This window comes from Mustela lutreola, chromosome 15, assembly GCF_030435805.1.
Source record: "Mustela lutreola isolate mMusLut2 chromosome 15, mMusLut2.pri, whole genome shotgun sequence".
Taxonomy (NCBI): domain Eukaryota; kingdom Metazoa; phylum Chordata; class Mammalia; order Carnivora; family Mustelidae; genus Mustela; species Mustela lutreola.
Genome location: NC_081304.1, coordinates 1,243,970 through 1,260,863, shown reverse-complemented (window position 1 = coordinate 1,260,863; position 16,894 = coordinate 1,243,970). Strand labels below are relative to the sequence as shown.

General features: G+C 55.1%; 1 protein-coding gene across 2 annotated transcripts in view; it reads right to left on the bottom strand.

The window, feature by feature from the left end:
* The window catches only part of NPLOC4 (NPL4 homolog, ubiquitin recognition factor), a 54,727-nt gene that overhangs the window by 12,497 nt on the left and 25,336 nt on the right, over positions 1-16,894 (bottom strand). For both annotated transcript variants that reach the window (XM_059148575.1, XM_059148574.1), the window contains exons 10-12: positions 14,798-14,869; positions 14,086-14,212; positions 8,780-8,940 (exon numbers count right to left, since the gene is read on the bottom strand). In XM_059148575.1, coding sequence (XP_059004558.1) covers positions 8,780-8,940; positions 14,086-14,212; positions 14,798-14,869 — 360 coding nt within the window. The remainder of the gene's footprint in view (positions 1-8,779; positions 8,941-14,085; positions 14,213-14,797; positions 14,870-16,894) is intronic.

Genomic DNA, 16,894 nt, shown 5'->3' with positions numbered 1-16,894 from the left:
CAGTGTACTCACGATCTCTCCAATCACCATTTACACAACTGACCGAAAACAACAGGAAAGAAGAGGAGGTATGCCAGATGCACACAGGGCTTACGCTCACCAGGCCTTCCTCATATCTTTCCGCAGGGATCAAGTGTGCGACCACAAACGCAGAAAACTCTTGCTCTAAATTATAAAAGGAACCCACGTGTAGAGCAAAGCAGCAGAGAGAGAGAGGAGAAGCCACAGTCCCCTCCCCTCCGCATTCCCCTGAGATAACCCACGCCAAATGCTGACTCGGGAAAAGCACCTTTACAAACAGCAGGCCCCAGCTGTCACTGCAGCCCTCCTGTCCGCTCCTTCTCCAGTGTCACGGCGTCTCTAGGCGACATCTCACCCCCTCTCCCCTGCCATGCTTTTCTGGCTGCACAGGACCCAGAAGGACATAGACTCCAGAGCTGTGGACAAGCACCGACCCCCCTCCCAAGGACCCCCAAGCTCTGTAGGCCCATCCTCCATACACATGCACAGCGGAGTGCACATACGCCTCCACACGCCTATCTCTGCGCTGCATACGCAGGTGTATGTATGCTTTTACATTATGAGTTTTATCCCAGACCTTTTTTTAGCTTAAATTCAATTAATTTACACCGAGTGAACTATTAGTTTCAGGGACAGAGGTCAGTGACGCGTCGGCTGCTCACAACACCCAGCACTCATCGCATCCCGTGTCCCGCTCAGCGCCCGTGACCCAGTGCCCCAGGCCCCCAGCCCTGGCCCTCCAGCCACCCTCGGTCTGTTTCCCGTAGCTGAGGGTCTCTTATGGTTTGTCTCCCCCTGATTTCGTCTTGTTTTGTTTTTCCTTCCCTTCCCCTTGGCTGCTCTGTCTCGTTTCTCAGACTCCTGGTTGTCAGTAAGATCACGTGATGACGGTCTTTCTCTGACTGACTTCGCTCAGCCTAACAGCCTCTAGTTCCACCTGCGTCTTTGCAAACGGCAAGATTTCGTCTGGCTGATGGCGCATAGTAGTCCAGCGCGCAGCTATACCACGTCTTCTCCACCCTTCCGTCCGCCAATGGACATCTGGCTACGGGGCTTCGCTGCTATAAATCCTGGGGTGCAGGTGCCGCTTCGAATCACTACGTTTGTATCTTTGTATCCCAGATCTCTGAGTAATTTTCAAGCACACAACTTCAGTGACCACGTAATATCCTACCCCCGAGGTGTACTCTAACTTGGTGCCCCATCACTGAACTTTTAGAGAGTGTCCCGGCCTTGCTCTCACAGACGACATGACAGGTAGCCTTCGATGAACCTCGGGGCGCATCCCATTTGCAAGGCTGACTCTCAGCCTAGCCACAGCCCACAGGAGGACCAGGAGGATTACTTCCATGTTTGCCTTCAGATGTCTCTTTGCTCAAACTGGTTTTCCCAAAACGTCTGAGAAATGATTGTCTCAAATCCCACAAGGCTATAAAAAACTACAGGAAGCACTGCTAGCCTGCTCCAACAGGGGAGCACGCAGTCCCAGAAAACCACAGCATGCCTAGCGCAACAGCACAAGCTCCGCGACAACAGGGGGGTGGCTCAGCGGGCTAAGTGTCCGGCTTCAGCTCAGGCTGTCGTCTCCGGGTCCTGGGATCGAATCCTGCGTTGGGCTCCCAGCTCAGCGAGGAGTTTGCTGAATCTCCCTACCCCTCTCCCCTCTTGTACGCTCTCCCTGGCAAATAAATAAAATCTTTAAAAAAAAAAAAAAAAGGGAGCTCACTTCTTCAGTGCCAGAAACTGACAAGACACGGAAGACGCACATCTCCAACGTGATGAAGGGAATCACCCAACACGGCCTCGCACACTCAGAGCAAAGCACTTCCTTTACAGCTAAAAATAAGCGACGGAGCTGGTCAGTGGGCACGGTTCTGGAAGGCCTACCCGCGGGAGCCGAGGTGAGCAGGGAGAGAAAGACAGCTGCCATCCCCCATCCCTGCACGACGCGCTCACGCGCGCGAAAACCCAGAAGAACACACGTGTACATAACAGACAGCAAAGTTGCCAAAAAACAGTTTGAAAACGTCATTTTAAAAAAACACTATTTACGTTACACAGAGATAATAAAGGACCTAGGAACAACCTGACAGGTAACTGACTGGCAGGACCCCGACACAGACGACCCTAGGCCCTGAGAGACACCGGGGGACCCGAACAGGTGCGGCACCGTCACATTTGCAGGGGAACTCAGTGCAGAAAAGAGGCAATGAAATCCTTGCAACACAACGACGGAGCACGTGAAGTCCGAGGGGCGGCTGACACCTGCACAAAGTGGAGGTAGGGGGGCAGCAAGTCGCCTGGTTTAGGAAAACAAACACGGGGGAACAGCTAGGGAGAGAAACAGGAAGTCGTAGCTCAACAGCACAGTGGTCCCCTTTAGAGAAAGAGGAGGTGGGCTTCAGGAATGTTCTGGTCCTTAAACTCTAGGTTGGAGACTTGGTATTATGTGATGTTTTTTTTCTTTTTTTCTTTTTTTTAAAGGTTTTATTTATTCATTGGACAGACAGAGATCACAAGTAGGCAGAGAGGCAGGCAGAGAGAGAGGAGGAAGCAGGCTCCCCGCCGAGCAGAGAGCCCGATGCGGGGCTCGATCCCAGGACCCTGGGATCATGACCTGAGCCGAAGGCAGAGGCTTTAACCCACTGAGCCACCCAGGCGCCCTGTGATGTTTTATTTCTTAAACCCATTTTATAAATAATCTTTCCTATTTGGTATTTAATTTCAAGAACTTCAAAAAGAGAAACAGGGGGCGCCTGGGTGGCTCAGTGGGTTAAGCCGCTGCCTTCGGCTCAGGTCATGATCTTAGGGTCCTAGGATCGAGTCCCGCATCGGGCTCTCTGCTCAGCAGAGAGCCTGCTTCCCTCTCTCGCTCTCTCTCTGCCTGCCTCTCCATCTACTTGTGATTTCTCTCTGTCAAATAAATAAATAAAATCTTTAAAAAAAAAAAAAAAAAAGAGAAACAGATGGCAGTCTGATTAATCCACAGGGACATATTCGATCATCTCATGCACGGAAGGGCTTCTTGTGCGGGGGCGGGGCCAGGGGTCAGCACCAGCGCTAAAGGCGCAGAGAGCCTGGGTGAGGAAGCTCCAATGCAGGACACACCAAGCTCTTCAATGAGGACAGCAGGTGCTGCTGTCACCCACAGACCCACCAGCTTTCCTAAAAAGGGTTAAATGAAGTTACTGTCCAAATGCTCAAAACAGCAGCCTCAGTCCTACAAATGAGTCAAAACACCGATTCTTCATGATAAAACATCACAGCGCAAATGCACTTTGTATAGTACGAACTTTAAGGCAGGCCAGTAACAAACGCTCCGATTCTCCATATGGAATCCCAGCGCGGTGCGGTCTCGTGCGAACATTTAGTTACGGTTTAAAACTGAAGGACCTGCTCCACACACAGGGGCTAAGGGCGAGGTCTGTGCCATCGAGGCTGACGGTTTATTAACCAACATGGGACGGGGCGCCTGGGGGGCTCAGTCGTTAAGTGTTTGCCTTCGGCTCAGGTCATGATCCCAGGGTCCTGGGATCGAGTCCCACATCAGGCTCCCTGCTTGGCGGGAAGCCTGCTTCTCCCTCTCCCACTCCCCCTGCTTGTGTTCCCTCTCGCTGTTTCTCTCTGTCAAATAAATAAAATCTTTTAAAAAAGAAATAAAAATAAGTAACTAAACACACACCATAGGGGACGGGGGAGGAAGAGGAGAGGGAGCCCTACACAGGGGCTAGGGGCCTCTTGCTCGCTCCTGTTCCCTGGTAAGGGGCAGGCCCTCCCCATGAGTTCTCTTAGGCCCAGACCTGAGAGGCGGCCCAGTACGCAGTTGCTCAGCCGCGGCAGTCTGGAAGGGGCATTCTGGAAGGGGCCAGAGCAGCAGAGCCAATGTCCTGGGCACCGCAGGCCTTTGCAGAGAGCATTTGACGTGAGCACACCTCAGGCGTCTGCCGGGCCGCCCCAGGACTCCCGCGGACCCTGTAGCACCTTCAGCCGCAGCCGCGGTGCTGAGCCAGAGTCAGAAGGGACAGAGCCGAGCAGGGGCCAGGAGGCAGCACTTGAGCGCGGCTGGGTGACCCCCGCTTGCTGCCCCGTCCCGCCTCCCGGTGGCCCCTGCCCGTCAGCCATTAACACAGACGATGCAGTTCCGAGCCGCCACCCGGCCTCTACTTTCCTGACAGGTGAGGAAGTGAATCCTTTGTTACGAGGGGGTCATCCCCAGCTTCAAAAGTTCTTCTCCAGGGCGAGGCCCAAAGCCTCTCGGCTTCTGGGCATCCAGCCCACCCCGGGAGTCCGGCATCCTCGGCACCAAATGATGTCCAGAAGACAGACTGAAGACACGGCCACAGACGTAGCTAGACCCAAAGACTTCAGGAAAGTGGCAAACAGACCCGTCACAGCGGAGCCCACGGGGCGTGATCGCGTCAGGCACTTGCACAGACAGAAGCGGATGCATGGGCGCCAGGAGGCCTGGGACGGGCGGCGAAGGTGCGCAGGGTCTCCGTTTGGGGGCCGAAAGTGTTCTAAAATCAGACGCGGGCCCGTGAACATGGGTGAATCGTACTGGACGTGAGTCACACCTCAGAAACGCCACTCAAACACCTGCCTCGAGGGGCACCTGGGTGGCAGAGTCGGCTGAGCATCCAGCTCAGGTCACGGTCTCAGGGCCCTGGGATCAAGCCCCGAATGGGGTTCCAACTTGGAGGCGGAGTCTGCTTGGGATTCTCTCTCCCTCTCCCTCCAGTCCCTCCCTCAAATAAATAAACCTTTAAAAGAATATTTAGCCTGATTGGGGGCGCCTGGGTGGCTCAGTGGGTTAAGCCGCTGCCTTTGGCTCGGGTCATGATCTCAGGGTCCTGGGACTGAGTCCCGCATCCGGCTCTCTGCTCAGCGGGGAGTCTGCTTCCTCCTTTCTCTCTGCCTGCTTCTCTGCCTACTTGTGATCTTTCTCTGTCAAATACATAAATAAAATCTTAAAAAAAAAAAAAAGAATATTTAACCTGATTATTGATTGAAGTCCGTGAAAAAGGCACCACGTGACCATACCCTGTGAGGGTGAGGGCATGGGAACATGGGACACTCCCTGACTGCTGGCACCTAGTGGGAAGAAACCCCCAGGTCCCACCGCCTCCCAGTCCCACGCCTTGGCGCCTTCCCGCCTTCCAGGACCTAAAGGTGTTCGCACACGCCACCAGGATTCGGGGACCAGAGCTTGACAGCTGAGCGACTCACAGAAGCAAAACCCTGCAGACCACCGGTGGCCCCAGCAAGGGGAGCAGCTTCCCATCGGTGGAAACAAACACGCTCAGACTCTTCACTGCCAGGGGCGCAGCGCGAGAACGTGAGGGGCGGCCGCACACCCTGCCGGCCCCACTGCAACACGCCGACACAGGGGTACATAAGGAGACGCACAAGCGGTAGGAGTAAGAAAAACCAAAGAATGATGAGCCTGTCAGAGGGGCTCCCTAGGACTTCTATAGCACTGATAACTGCCTCTTTTTCCTTTCGTAGGATTTTATTTATTTGAGAGACCGCACGCGCCCACGCATGTGCACTAGCCTGGGGAGGGGCTGAAGGAGACAGACAAACAGGCCCCTCACTACACGGAAGCCAGACTCGCGGACTCAGGGCTCAACCCAGGACCCTGGGATCCTGACCTAAGCCACCCAGGCGCCCTACCAGCTGCATTTTAAAAGCTGTTAGAGGGGCGCCTGGGTGGCTCAGTCCATGAAGCAACTGTTTTCACCTTAGGTCATGATCCCAGAGTCCTGGGGTCGAGCCCCGCATTGGGCTCTCTGCTCAGTGAGGAGTCTGCTTCCTCCTCCCCCTGCTTATGTTCCCTCTCTCACTGTCTCTGTCAAATAAGTAAATAACATCTTTAAAAAATAAAAAAATAGGGACTCCTGGGTGGCTCAGTTGGTTAAGCAGCTGCCTTCGGCTCAGGTCATGATCCCAGCGTCCTGGGATCGAGTCCCACATCAGGCTCCTTGCTCGGCGGGGAGCCTGCTTCTCCCTCTGCCTCTGCCTGCCATTCTGTCTGCCTGTGCTCGCTCTCTCCCCCTCTCTCTCTCTGATAAATAAATAAAATCTTTAAAAATATATATATATATATGGGGCACCTGGGTGGCTCCATGGGTTGAGCCTCTGCCTTAGGCTCAGGTCATGATCTCAGGGTCCTGGGATCCAGCCCCGCATCGGGCTCTCTGCTCAGCAGGGAGCCTGCTTCCTCCTCCCCTTCTGCCTGCCTCTCTGCCTACTTGTGATCTCTGTCAAATACATAAATAAAATCTTTAAAATAAATAAAGCAAACAAAAGCCATGGAGAACTGTGGGTGTGAGGGCAGCAAGGCTACAGCGCCGAATCCCCAGGGGCTGCCTTCGGGCACCCGCCTCGGAGCGGAGCCACCGAGGGAGGGCGCAGGTGGAACCTTGATCGCGGCCGTGCGCGGGGCCGCCCCACACAGCGCGGGGCATGCAGCGGCCCTGTGGTCTCCTGGAGCAGGCGCCCCTGGTCGCGCAGCCTTGCTGGGGCTTCTCGAGCACGAGCATTCTCAGGCGGCAGGCTTGTGCGGCCAGTGGAACGTAGCCACGTCGGTGCCACTTTCACAACAGCACGTGCGTACTTCGGGTTCCTGTCTCTGGGCCACATGCTGGTGGTTCCTGCGTCCTGTCCACCTTGTTACTACCCTCGCTGGGTGGCCTGTGAGCAGTGATCTCTGACATTCCGTAGACTGGCCGATGAGGGAGCAGCAGGGCTGGAGAGGACTGATTCTGGAAGCAGCTCTCCAGTGGGTGCACTGCCCTCAGCGCCCCATGCTACAGAGGACTCGGTGGTGAAAGGAACGGGAGATGCAGCAAACGTCACCACCGTCACAGCGAAAGAGCCTGCCGTGGCCACGCCAGCCTTCCGCGGGAGCCGCACCGCTCAGTCAGCAGTCGCCCACAGCGAGGACAAAAAACGGACATCCTGAAAGCTCAGATGACGCGTAGCATTTCTCGGCAGTGAAGTATTTTTAAGTTAAGGCACGTGGTTCCTCAGACATCCTCCCACTGCACGCTGGGCTTCTGCCGGCACCGGGAAACGAAACAAATGCACCTGACCCGCGGCATTGCCGTATCCGCGTCCTGGTGGCCTGGACGTGAGCCTGCGGCATCTCTAGAGCTTGCCTACACCTCGGGCACAAAGCAGTGTGGGCAGAAGGCCTGGAAACCACAGGGCTGGGCAGCGAAAACCCAGACGGAGTGCCGAGTGACACTGAGGCTCTTCCCCACTGCAGAGAGCATGACGGGCTGCGAGTACCAGGTCCCTCCCTGGTGGGGGCCACTGCTGCAGACACAGACCCCTCTGCACAGGGCTGGGGTTTCAAACACACAGCCACTCTCCCTGTCGGAGGATGCACAATTCCTGCGGTACACGGGGCGGAACGTCCATGTGTTTAAACTGCACGAGACTTCTTAAGGACAAACAATGAATCTCCCAGCCTTTCAGGGACAAGGAGACAAAAGTGCAAAGTCTGGAGGCTACACTCTAGGGAAAGGTGAGTCAGCAGCAGACGGAGTCCCACAGACGCGAGTCGGACCTGACCCAGCTAAGTACCCCGCCGATGCAGCGGGCAGCCCATCCACCACGGCCCCACCGGAGGAAGGGGCAGCCCGCTCTGGCGGCAAGGTCCTCCCGGGCCTGTGGCTTTTTAATATGCCATGACCAGCACATACCAAAAACTTCCCAAACCCCTGAAGAAAAGACAAACAATACAAAGGAAAAACAGGCAATAGCTGCAAACCCACAGATGATCCAAGTGCTGGACACAAGGGTCTCGAAACACCAGGAGCACAGACCGTCATCAGAAGGGAACAAATCGACCCATCAAAACTGACCCAGAAATGATAGACTGACCTACAGATGGGGACACTGGGACATTCATCTTAACCATCCTGCACATGTGCTCGCGGTCAAGTGCAGACACGTGAGCACCGGGTGAAGGCCGCGGCAGTGACAGCCTCAGCGCCCAGGCCACAAGGGCCCAGGGCCAGCAGCGGTCACAGCCCAGACCGCACACAAGTCAGGACCACACAAGTCGGGACGTACAGGCTGCAAAACTCCGCGATGCAGACTACTCAAAATGAAGCACAGAAAGAAAAAAAAAAAATGACAAGAAGCCAGGGCGGCTCAGTTAGTGAAGCGTCTGCCTTCGGCTCAAGTCATGACCCAGCGTCCTGGGATCGAGCCCTGCGTTGGGTCCCCTGCTCAGCGGGGAGCCTGCTTCTCCTCTCCCTCTGCTTCTGCTCTCTCTTGCTGTCTCTCTCTCTTCTCTCAAATACATACACAAAATCTTAAAAACACCGCCACCACACACAGACTGAAGCCAAGTGGACGGACCATCAGCGAGTGGCAGGACAGCTTCAAGCAGCCGAACACATGGAGTCCCCGGAGGAGGATGACGACGACAAACCCACCGAAACCAAACACCAAATAGATACTGAACCCGACACCCTCCGAATTCGAAACACGGTCCTGGAACACCTCCCGGCCTCCTCCCTAGGACCGTGGGTAAGACGGGAACTCATGAGACACCGTTTCCGGCGTCCGTGCCGCAACGGCCGAGCCCGCGTCCCAGCCCCAGCCCCGCGTCCGCTGCGGGAGAGAAGCCGCACACACGCTCTGGAAGGACCTCGCCCATGAGGCGCGCTCGGAGCCGCAGAGCCGCAGCCCGGTCAGCGCTGGCACCACTCTCCAGCCACGGCTGTGGCCCGCGGCGTCTCACCTTATAGAACACGTCGGGCACGTACTGCTCGCTGCTGGACTCCTTGGCGTAGCCGAGCTCGGGGGCGTCCTTGCAGGGCAGCAGGCACTCGTCGCGGACCAGCGCCATGCACTGATTGGACACCTGGTACCCTTCGAAGTGGACCTGGTTGTCGGGACCACCTGCGCGAGAGAGACCTTCATGGAGGGAGGCCGCCAGAGGAGGTTCGAGTCAAGTCTATCTGTTACTCGTCCCCGCAGACCCACAGAACAAATGAGCTCGCAGGAGTCTGCCCTGGGTAAGAGCTCGAAGGCATCCGACGGCCACCTGACGAGTGGCCTCAGCACCCAGCCAGGGAGGCGGGGCGGGGGGACACGCCTGCGGCCCCGCCAGCACCCGACACCAGCCCTGCCAGTGCGCCGAGCGGCGGAGCACCAGGGGCGGAGTGGCAGGCGGAGCCCCACGTCCCAACAACCTTCTGTTCTGCAGCGGACAGAGCGGGGCGATGGCGATGGACGGGACAAATGGCGAAAAGGTGGACGGGACAAATGGCGAAAAGGTGGCCGGCCTCTGCGCCGTGGCCTCTACCCCGCAGCCGCCGCGCAGCCGCCCCACGGCCGCCCCCCCATCTCCAGCACCGACCCGGGCGCTGCAGACTCTGTCCAGAGCGCCTTCCACCCCAAGCTCTGTCGTCGCGCCACAAAAGCTCCAACGGGACTTCAGATGAGGGACACGGACAGGGCAAAAGCTGCCGAGAGGGAACCACCCAGTAAGTTCAACAGAGCAGGCACCTGGCTGAGACGGGGTCCTGAGAGGACAGCGGCCCCCTGGGGACAGCGGCCGCGAGCCTCTGGAAGAGGGAAGACCCCACGGTGCGGACGGCGGCCTTCCTCCGCCACCTGCGCCGACAATGCTAACGTCTGCCATCATCTCCGCCATGACAGAAGTAAGGAAACCTCACATCTCGACTTGAATTTCTTTAACAAAAACAAAACACTGATCAGGGAATGGACATTTCTTCTGGCTTTCCAACACGGACCAGAAACCAGACCTGGGGGCCAAACAGAGAATGAGAGGGGACAAGCCAGGGGCCTGCCCTCTGCTCGGCTTCGCGCACTGGGGACCGACCGTGGCCGGCTTCCAGAAGCGCAAGCGGGCTCCAGAGACTCACTGGACAAGCAAGCTCAGGGTCTCTGGCCCTCACGTGCTCAGGGGAGCTGGCCACGACCACTGTCTAACATTGAGGCCGCAGATGCAGGGGGCCTCTCTCTGCTGTGCTTGGGGTTAGGGACGTGTCACACACCACAGAGGAGCACACTGGGTGCGAAGGAGCAGGGGACGCGAGGAAGGAATCCTGTGAGGCCGCCCACCCCTCCCAGTGTACATCTGCCTCTGGTTTGACTTCAGGTGTTGTAAATTTGCACCGGCTTTTATTTTATTTTATTTTTTAAAGAGATTTTACTTATTCAGTTGACAGAGACACCGTGAGAGAGGGAACACAGCAGAGGAAGTGGGAGAGGGAGAAGCAGGCCTCCTGCCAAGCAGAGAGCCTGATGCAGGGCCCCATCCCAGGACCCTGGAATCATGACCTGAGCCGAAGGCAGACGCTTAACAACTGAGCCCCCCAGGCACTCCTGCCCTGGCTTTTAGATTTAGCATTAAAGTGTGATGGATCATAAGAGAAAAACACTTGGCCTTTGAAAAATAGAGAAAAACAGAAAACAGTAGTTGTAAAATTGAAGGCTGGTTTAAAAAAAAAAAAAAACAACAAACCAGCGGGAGTCCCTGAGTGGCTCAGTCAGGGAAGTGTCTGACTCTTGGTTTCAGCTCAGGTCATGATCTCAGGGTCGTGGAATCCGCTGGAATTTCGCTCTCTTCCCCTCTGCCCGTCCCCACACGTGGTCCCTCGCGCTCTCTCTCTCTCTCTCTCTAATAATGTTTTTTTTTAGAGCAAAATCAATCCAAATCGATAGTCTCCAGAGGCCGATTCAGTGAGAGGAACCGTAAGCCGCCGTTTCCCGGCGGAGAAGCAGGACAGCAAGCCGTCCTGGGTTTATCCTTTCCAGAAACCCCACGCTGGCCAGGCTGTCGAGGCAGTGGGACAAGCTAGCAACAGGACTGCTCCCTTCTCAAATCGTCAATCTGCCGAGGAAAGCCCGCGGGGCCTGGGACGCCGCCTCGGGAGAGGATGCTCTGGGCCCAGAGACGCGAGCGGCCGCCCGCCGAGACACAGAGAGGCCAGCTCCAGGGCAGGGAATTTAAACGTAGGCTCCATGATGCACTCCCCTTCCCCGGACCCTTCGAGCTCCTCCTCCACAGGTCTCAGGCTAGAGCTGCCCTTGGCAGGGAGAGGCGGGGCCGGGGGGGGGGGGGGCTGCGGCTCCCGCAGCAGCTCAGGGAGCTGTGAGCGCGGCGCCTGCAGAAGTGCCGTAAACCCCGGATGCGGCAGTCAGTCCCCTGGGAGCGGGCCCCACACACGCAGGCCTGCTCCTTCCCAGCCCATAGGGACTCAGGGACGGGGCACGGCAAGCACAGTTCAAATAGCTCCGTGGGGCAGGGGCACGTTCCTGGTCAAGAACCACTGACACAGGGGGCAGCACACTTTGTCTGGAGGTTCAAGATGTGCGACGCTGTGGATGGCCGCCCCTGGGAGCCCAGGAGAACTGCGAGCCTGAGCTCATCACAGGCCTCCATGAGGGGGGCGTCAGCAGAGAAATGCAGGGACCCCCATGGCGCATCTTACGGTAAATTAATTACTGTCTGTGGTTCTGAAGCCTTTCAGTGAAGTGGCGATTCTGAAGGAAAAACTTCACAGATGATCTACACTCTCCAACCTCCCAACAAGAGGTATGAATCAGTGACTGACGGTATGGGCAGCCCCAAGCAGAAACTATTTATAATCCTAAAAACATGCCAGTTCCTTTGGCCGACTGAGTAACTCCCCACAGACAAAGTACTTAAAAGGTCTAGGTTACCATGCGAGCCCAACCCAAGACAGCAGTTCTGGAATCCGTGGAAGGAATTTTTGATTGCCCTCACTGACGGGGCCCTGGGCCAGGGCTGTGGGAGGGGAGCTGCCAGCCGGAGTGCAAGAGGTCAGACGACACTGTGTTTGGGGGAATCCCATACAACGAAGGACCATTCCACGTCCCACACAACCTTGAATGTGCCTGCATGCTCTTATGGGCAAAACCTCCCATTTGTGAACTCGGATTAGAATCAACTGTATTTTAGGGACACCTGGGGTGGCTCAGCAAAGCGTCTGCCTTCGGCTCGGGTCACAATCCCAGAGTCCTGGGACTGAGCCCCACATCAGGCTCCATGCTCAGTGCACAGCCTGTTTCTCCTTCTCCCTCTGCCTGCCACTCCCCCTACCTGGGCTCTCTCTCTCTCTCTTAAATTAATAAATAAAAATCTTTAAAACAAAAACAAGGGGTGCCTGGGTGGCTCAGTGGATTAAAGCCTCTGCCTTCAGCTCAGGTCGTGATCTCAGGGTCCTGGGATCGAGCCCCACATCGGACTCTCCGCCCAGCAGGGAGCCTGCTTCCCCCTCTCTCTCTGCCTGCCTCTCTGCCTACTTATGATCTCTGTCTGTCAAATAAATAAATAAAATCTTTAAAAAAACAAAACAAAACAAAAACAAAAAAGGATTGTGATCCCAGGGTCCTGGGATCGAGTCCTGTGTCAGCGGGGAGGCTGCTTCTCCTCTCCTTCATGAGTGCTCTCTAATAAGTCAAATCTTTACAACAAAGAAGAAGAATCAGCCATTTTTCCTACGTGAGCACAAACACCAGTGCACAGTTTGAATCTGCGGTGAAGTCTCTAGGAGATACCAAGCTGACGGACGGAAGGAGGCATGTTGAGCTCAAAGATTCCCGGAGGCTCGATGAGCGTCTCAGGAAAGCCTGGCACTGGCCCCAGGGAGGCCGGCACGCAGCTGGCCGCTCTGGGCGGCCTGTCTGTCCCAGTGGGCTTCAGTCCCCAGGCCCTGGTGAGCGGAAGCAGGCTGCTCTGTGCTGCGGCTGGGTGGCCCCCCTGTTCCGCTGCTACATTCACACGAGTAGGGAGGTGTGTCATCTGTGAGTTTCCCTCTCCAGACAGTAAAGGGCACATCCAGAACGAGGGGGTTTCCGAAGGGGGTGTCTGACAGGTTTGAGAACCGCCAGTCTCAACAACCGTACCCAGAACATGTGCCTCCTGGGCTGCTCTGTACCTGTACCCTCGGTCAGGTACAGAGCAGATGCAGCGAATTCCAAACGCCGCGACAAGCGCTCCTCCCTGTCCCCTCCCCAACGTCCAGGCCAAGCTGCTCTCCCCAGCTGTCCTCAGAGAATGACCCCACACCGAGGAACTACTTTCTCGGAACCCTGGTCAACACTCCCACCCAGTGGTAAGTACTGGGCCCGACAGTGGTGTCAGGAAAACCGACCGACGCGCTGGCTTCACACGGGCCCAGGAGAGATGAGGCCGCCGCCTCTCCCGCCTCAGAAGTGCGCGCGTTTCCGATCGAAAGGGACCGACCGTCCGAACGGGTCTTGTGAATTCAGGCGGTGTTTCTCTTCCTGGTTCTCACGACAGTCCCCTCGACGGCACTGAGAGGGGATCCAGTCACTTACTAACGTGTCTGGGCTCCCTGCGGACTAGTGTTAAACTGGGGGGGGGGGGGTTTCCTGCGACCTGGGGAGGGACGGCGACCGGCTCAGCGGGAGCAGAAACCAGGTCCTCACAGGATCCAAGTTAGGGTTTACTTTAAAAAAAATAGCAAATAGACAATTATTTCACAAGTTGGTTCTCCGAGTTGAAAATTCCTCTTCTTTTTAAATTGTAAAGTCCTACAATCGGTGTTTTTCTAAGATAACAGGCCAAGCGTATTATGAATGACTTGATGGCACCTTCTTACAGGCCACAATTTTTTACGATGTATTTATAACGTACATGACATGGAATCCAAAACAGTGTCCTCTCTCCCCACACACACACACACTCAGAAATGATCTTAAAAGGACTCCCACTCATAATATCAAAAATAAGGAGCAAACAGTAAATCCTTTCCTCCTACAGAGCCAGAAAGTTGTCTTCAGTTACTGGAAAGGGCAAAGGCAGCCCCGAGCTAAGATCCAGAATCAAGCTGACTTCGACTTAGAACGTGAGTGGATGAGGGAGGGGCTATACTGAGCCCGATTCTAGTGGTTTTGCGGGTGATGCAGCGAGTTCAGGATTTTTACCATAAAACAGAAAGAGGAATCCGTGTTCCAGGGCACATTAAGAAAATCTCTAGTAGCTAAATTCAGAATGAAACTCTACCAAAAGAGGACCAGAGCGCATACCTGTAGCCACCGCAGTGACGAACTTGGAGCCGAAATGTCCGTCTGGAGAGAGTCGACATATGTTAGGGTGCTTATTCTGGAAGTCTCCTGCAGTGATACATTCTTCCGAACTCAGGAAATAGGTGTCCTAGGAAAAGAGAGCCGGCCTGTCAAGTTTTACAGCATCACATGGAGATATACTCCTATTTCTTCTTTAGAAAACAGCAAGGACTGAACTGTGGCCTGTCAACACTGCACGAAACAGACACCTACAGTCCCTAGCTGTCACGGGCCCCTCCTCTCCCACCACAAATAACAAGACCAGAACCATCCGGCATCCACCCCCATGGGGTGACCTCCATAAAACACCAGCGGGTGAAGGCCAGGGGATGAGGGGTGCTGCTCTACGAGTCACAATCAACAGAACCACCCTTAATTTATCAAGAACCCAGTGTAGAAAATAATTCCATCTAAAAGCCAGGATGAGGGACACCTGAGTGGCTCAGTTGTTAAGTGTCTGCCTTCAGCTCAGGTCATGATCCCAGGGTCCTGGGATCAAGCCCCGCACTGGGCTCCCTCTGCTGCTCCCCTTCTTGTGCGTGCACGCACGCTCTCTCTCCCTCCATGTCAAATAAATAAAATCTTTAAAAAAAAAAAAAAAAAAGCCAGGACGAGCTTTAGAGCCAAGCTGCAGGCTGAGCTAAGCGGGCACGGGCACTCCGTCCAGACCTACCTTATTGCGGCTGTATCTGACGGTGCCTTTCCGGGTGTCTTCTGAGACCAGGTCTGTGAATATCCAGCCCACCTGCAGGAAAAGTCAAGTATCCCCTGAGCCTCGCTCTGAAGCAGGTGATGAACACTTTCTGGCCTCTGCTCAGAGAGCTTAAGAGCATTTCTGTACGAGACTCCTGTGACCCAATTCTTTCTAGGCGAGTCAGATTCTCTGCTAAGCCACCAGGGCTTTCAAAGTCCACCGGGCTGAAAACGGCCACCGGCCTCTTGCGCTGCTGGACCGCAGGCGATGGTGCACGAGCGGAGCTCCTCACATTGTTAGAAGCCCCATGGCAGCAACTCTGTACCCAGCAGTGGGGTTCAGGGGGAACCCCAGGGCGAACAAGATTAACAGAATCCCTACACCCCAAAGAGGAAGACAGACAACGAGCAAGCCAAGAGAGACGATCTATTTCAGACGCTAAGGCTTTACCCATGAGGTAAGAAAACGGACTCCCTAGAAGACACTCCCGGAAGATAAGGACGGCGGCCACGGAGTCCTCACCCGGTGGCTCCTCTGCACTCCGCTACAGGACTGAGGAGAGCAGGCACGGGCACAAGGAGCTGAAAGCCCATCACTACGGCATCCTTAATGCCAGTCCCGGGTAGCTGTCTCTCTGGTGCTCTGCGGCCCTAGCCCTCCTGAACCAGGACCGGGCTGCGAGGTCTATGTGGGGGGCTGGACCCCAGGGACACGTCCTTTGGAGAAGCGACGTGCTGCCCATAACCTGTCCAGCAGAACCTTGATACAAAAGTCTTCAAATCCATCTCCGGCACACAAGACCACCCCAACCATGCCAAAAATACCCAAGCAAACAAAAAGCCCACGGAGGATGCAGCGAAGAAATGGAGACCTGCGGCGTGAACGGGCGGAAGCGGCGAGCAGAGCAGAGCCAGGCCTCAGCCACGTGGAGATCTAGTACAGCTACAGCGATCGTAAACCGTACGTTTAAAACGAAGCTCCAAAAGTTACACGGACTTCCCTTTTGAACAAGAGGAACGTCAAAAACTTAAACCAAAATATGACCCTAAATCAAGACACTGACTCCTGGGGCACCTGGTGGCTCAGTTGGTTAAGTCTGTGACTCCTGACCTAAGCTCAGGTCATGACCTCATGGAGTGTGACTCCAACCCCCATGATGGGCTCCACCTCGGGCTCCACACTAGGTGTGGCACCTACTTTAAAAAAAAAAAAAGATGCTGATTCCTTACTAGAAACAATAGGACTGTGTTTCTTAAATCTTTTGTTAAAATGACTTTTCTCTACAAGCCCCTAGGCTTACAAACACATTCCCTATCATTAAGTTGATTAACAAGTAAAGGATAAAACTCATGGGGCACCTGGGTGGCTCAGTCAGTTAAGAGTCTGCCTTCACTTCTCTCTCTCCCTCTGCCTGCTGCTCCCCCGGCTTTTGCTCTCTCGGTCCAATAAATAAATAAAATCTTCTTTTAAAAATAGGATAAAATTTGCATAGGGGGTGCCTGGGTGGCTCAGTGGGTTAAGCCTCTGCCCTCGGCTCAGGTCATGATCTCAGGGTCCTGGGATCGAGTCCCACATTGGGCTCTCTGCTCAGCGGGGAGCCTGCTTCCCCTGCCCCCTCTGCCTGCCTCTCTGCCTGCTTGTGATCTCTGTCTGTCAAATAAATAAACAAAATCTTTAAAAAAAAAAAAAAAACCTGCATAGCTATGAACATCGAAATTCTAAGAGGTATTCAAATCCACATTCCAGGGGCACCTGGGTGGCTCAGTGGGTTAAGCCTCTGCCTTCGGCTCAGGTCATGATCTCGGGGTCCTGGGATCGAGCCCCACATGGGGCTCTGCTCAGTGGGGAGCCTGCTTCCGCCCACCCATGCCTGCCTCTCTACTTGTGATCTATTTGTCAAATACATAAAATCTTTAAAAACAAAAAAACCAGATTCACATTCCTTATTTACCTGCAGAAACCCTTCTGTGAAGTTCCTGGGAGCTCCACCAAGGACATGACACAAACCAGTCAACAGACTCAAAACAAAAGGTCTTCCCTGTCTCCTAACTGCCCAGTAAAACTAGGGAACCTCCC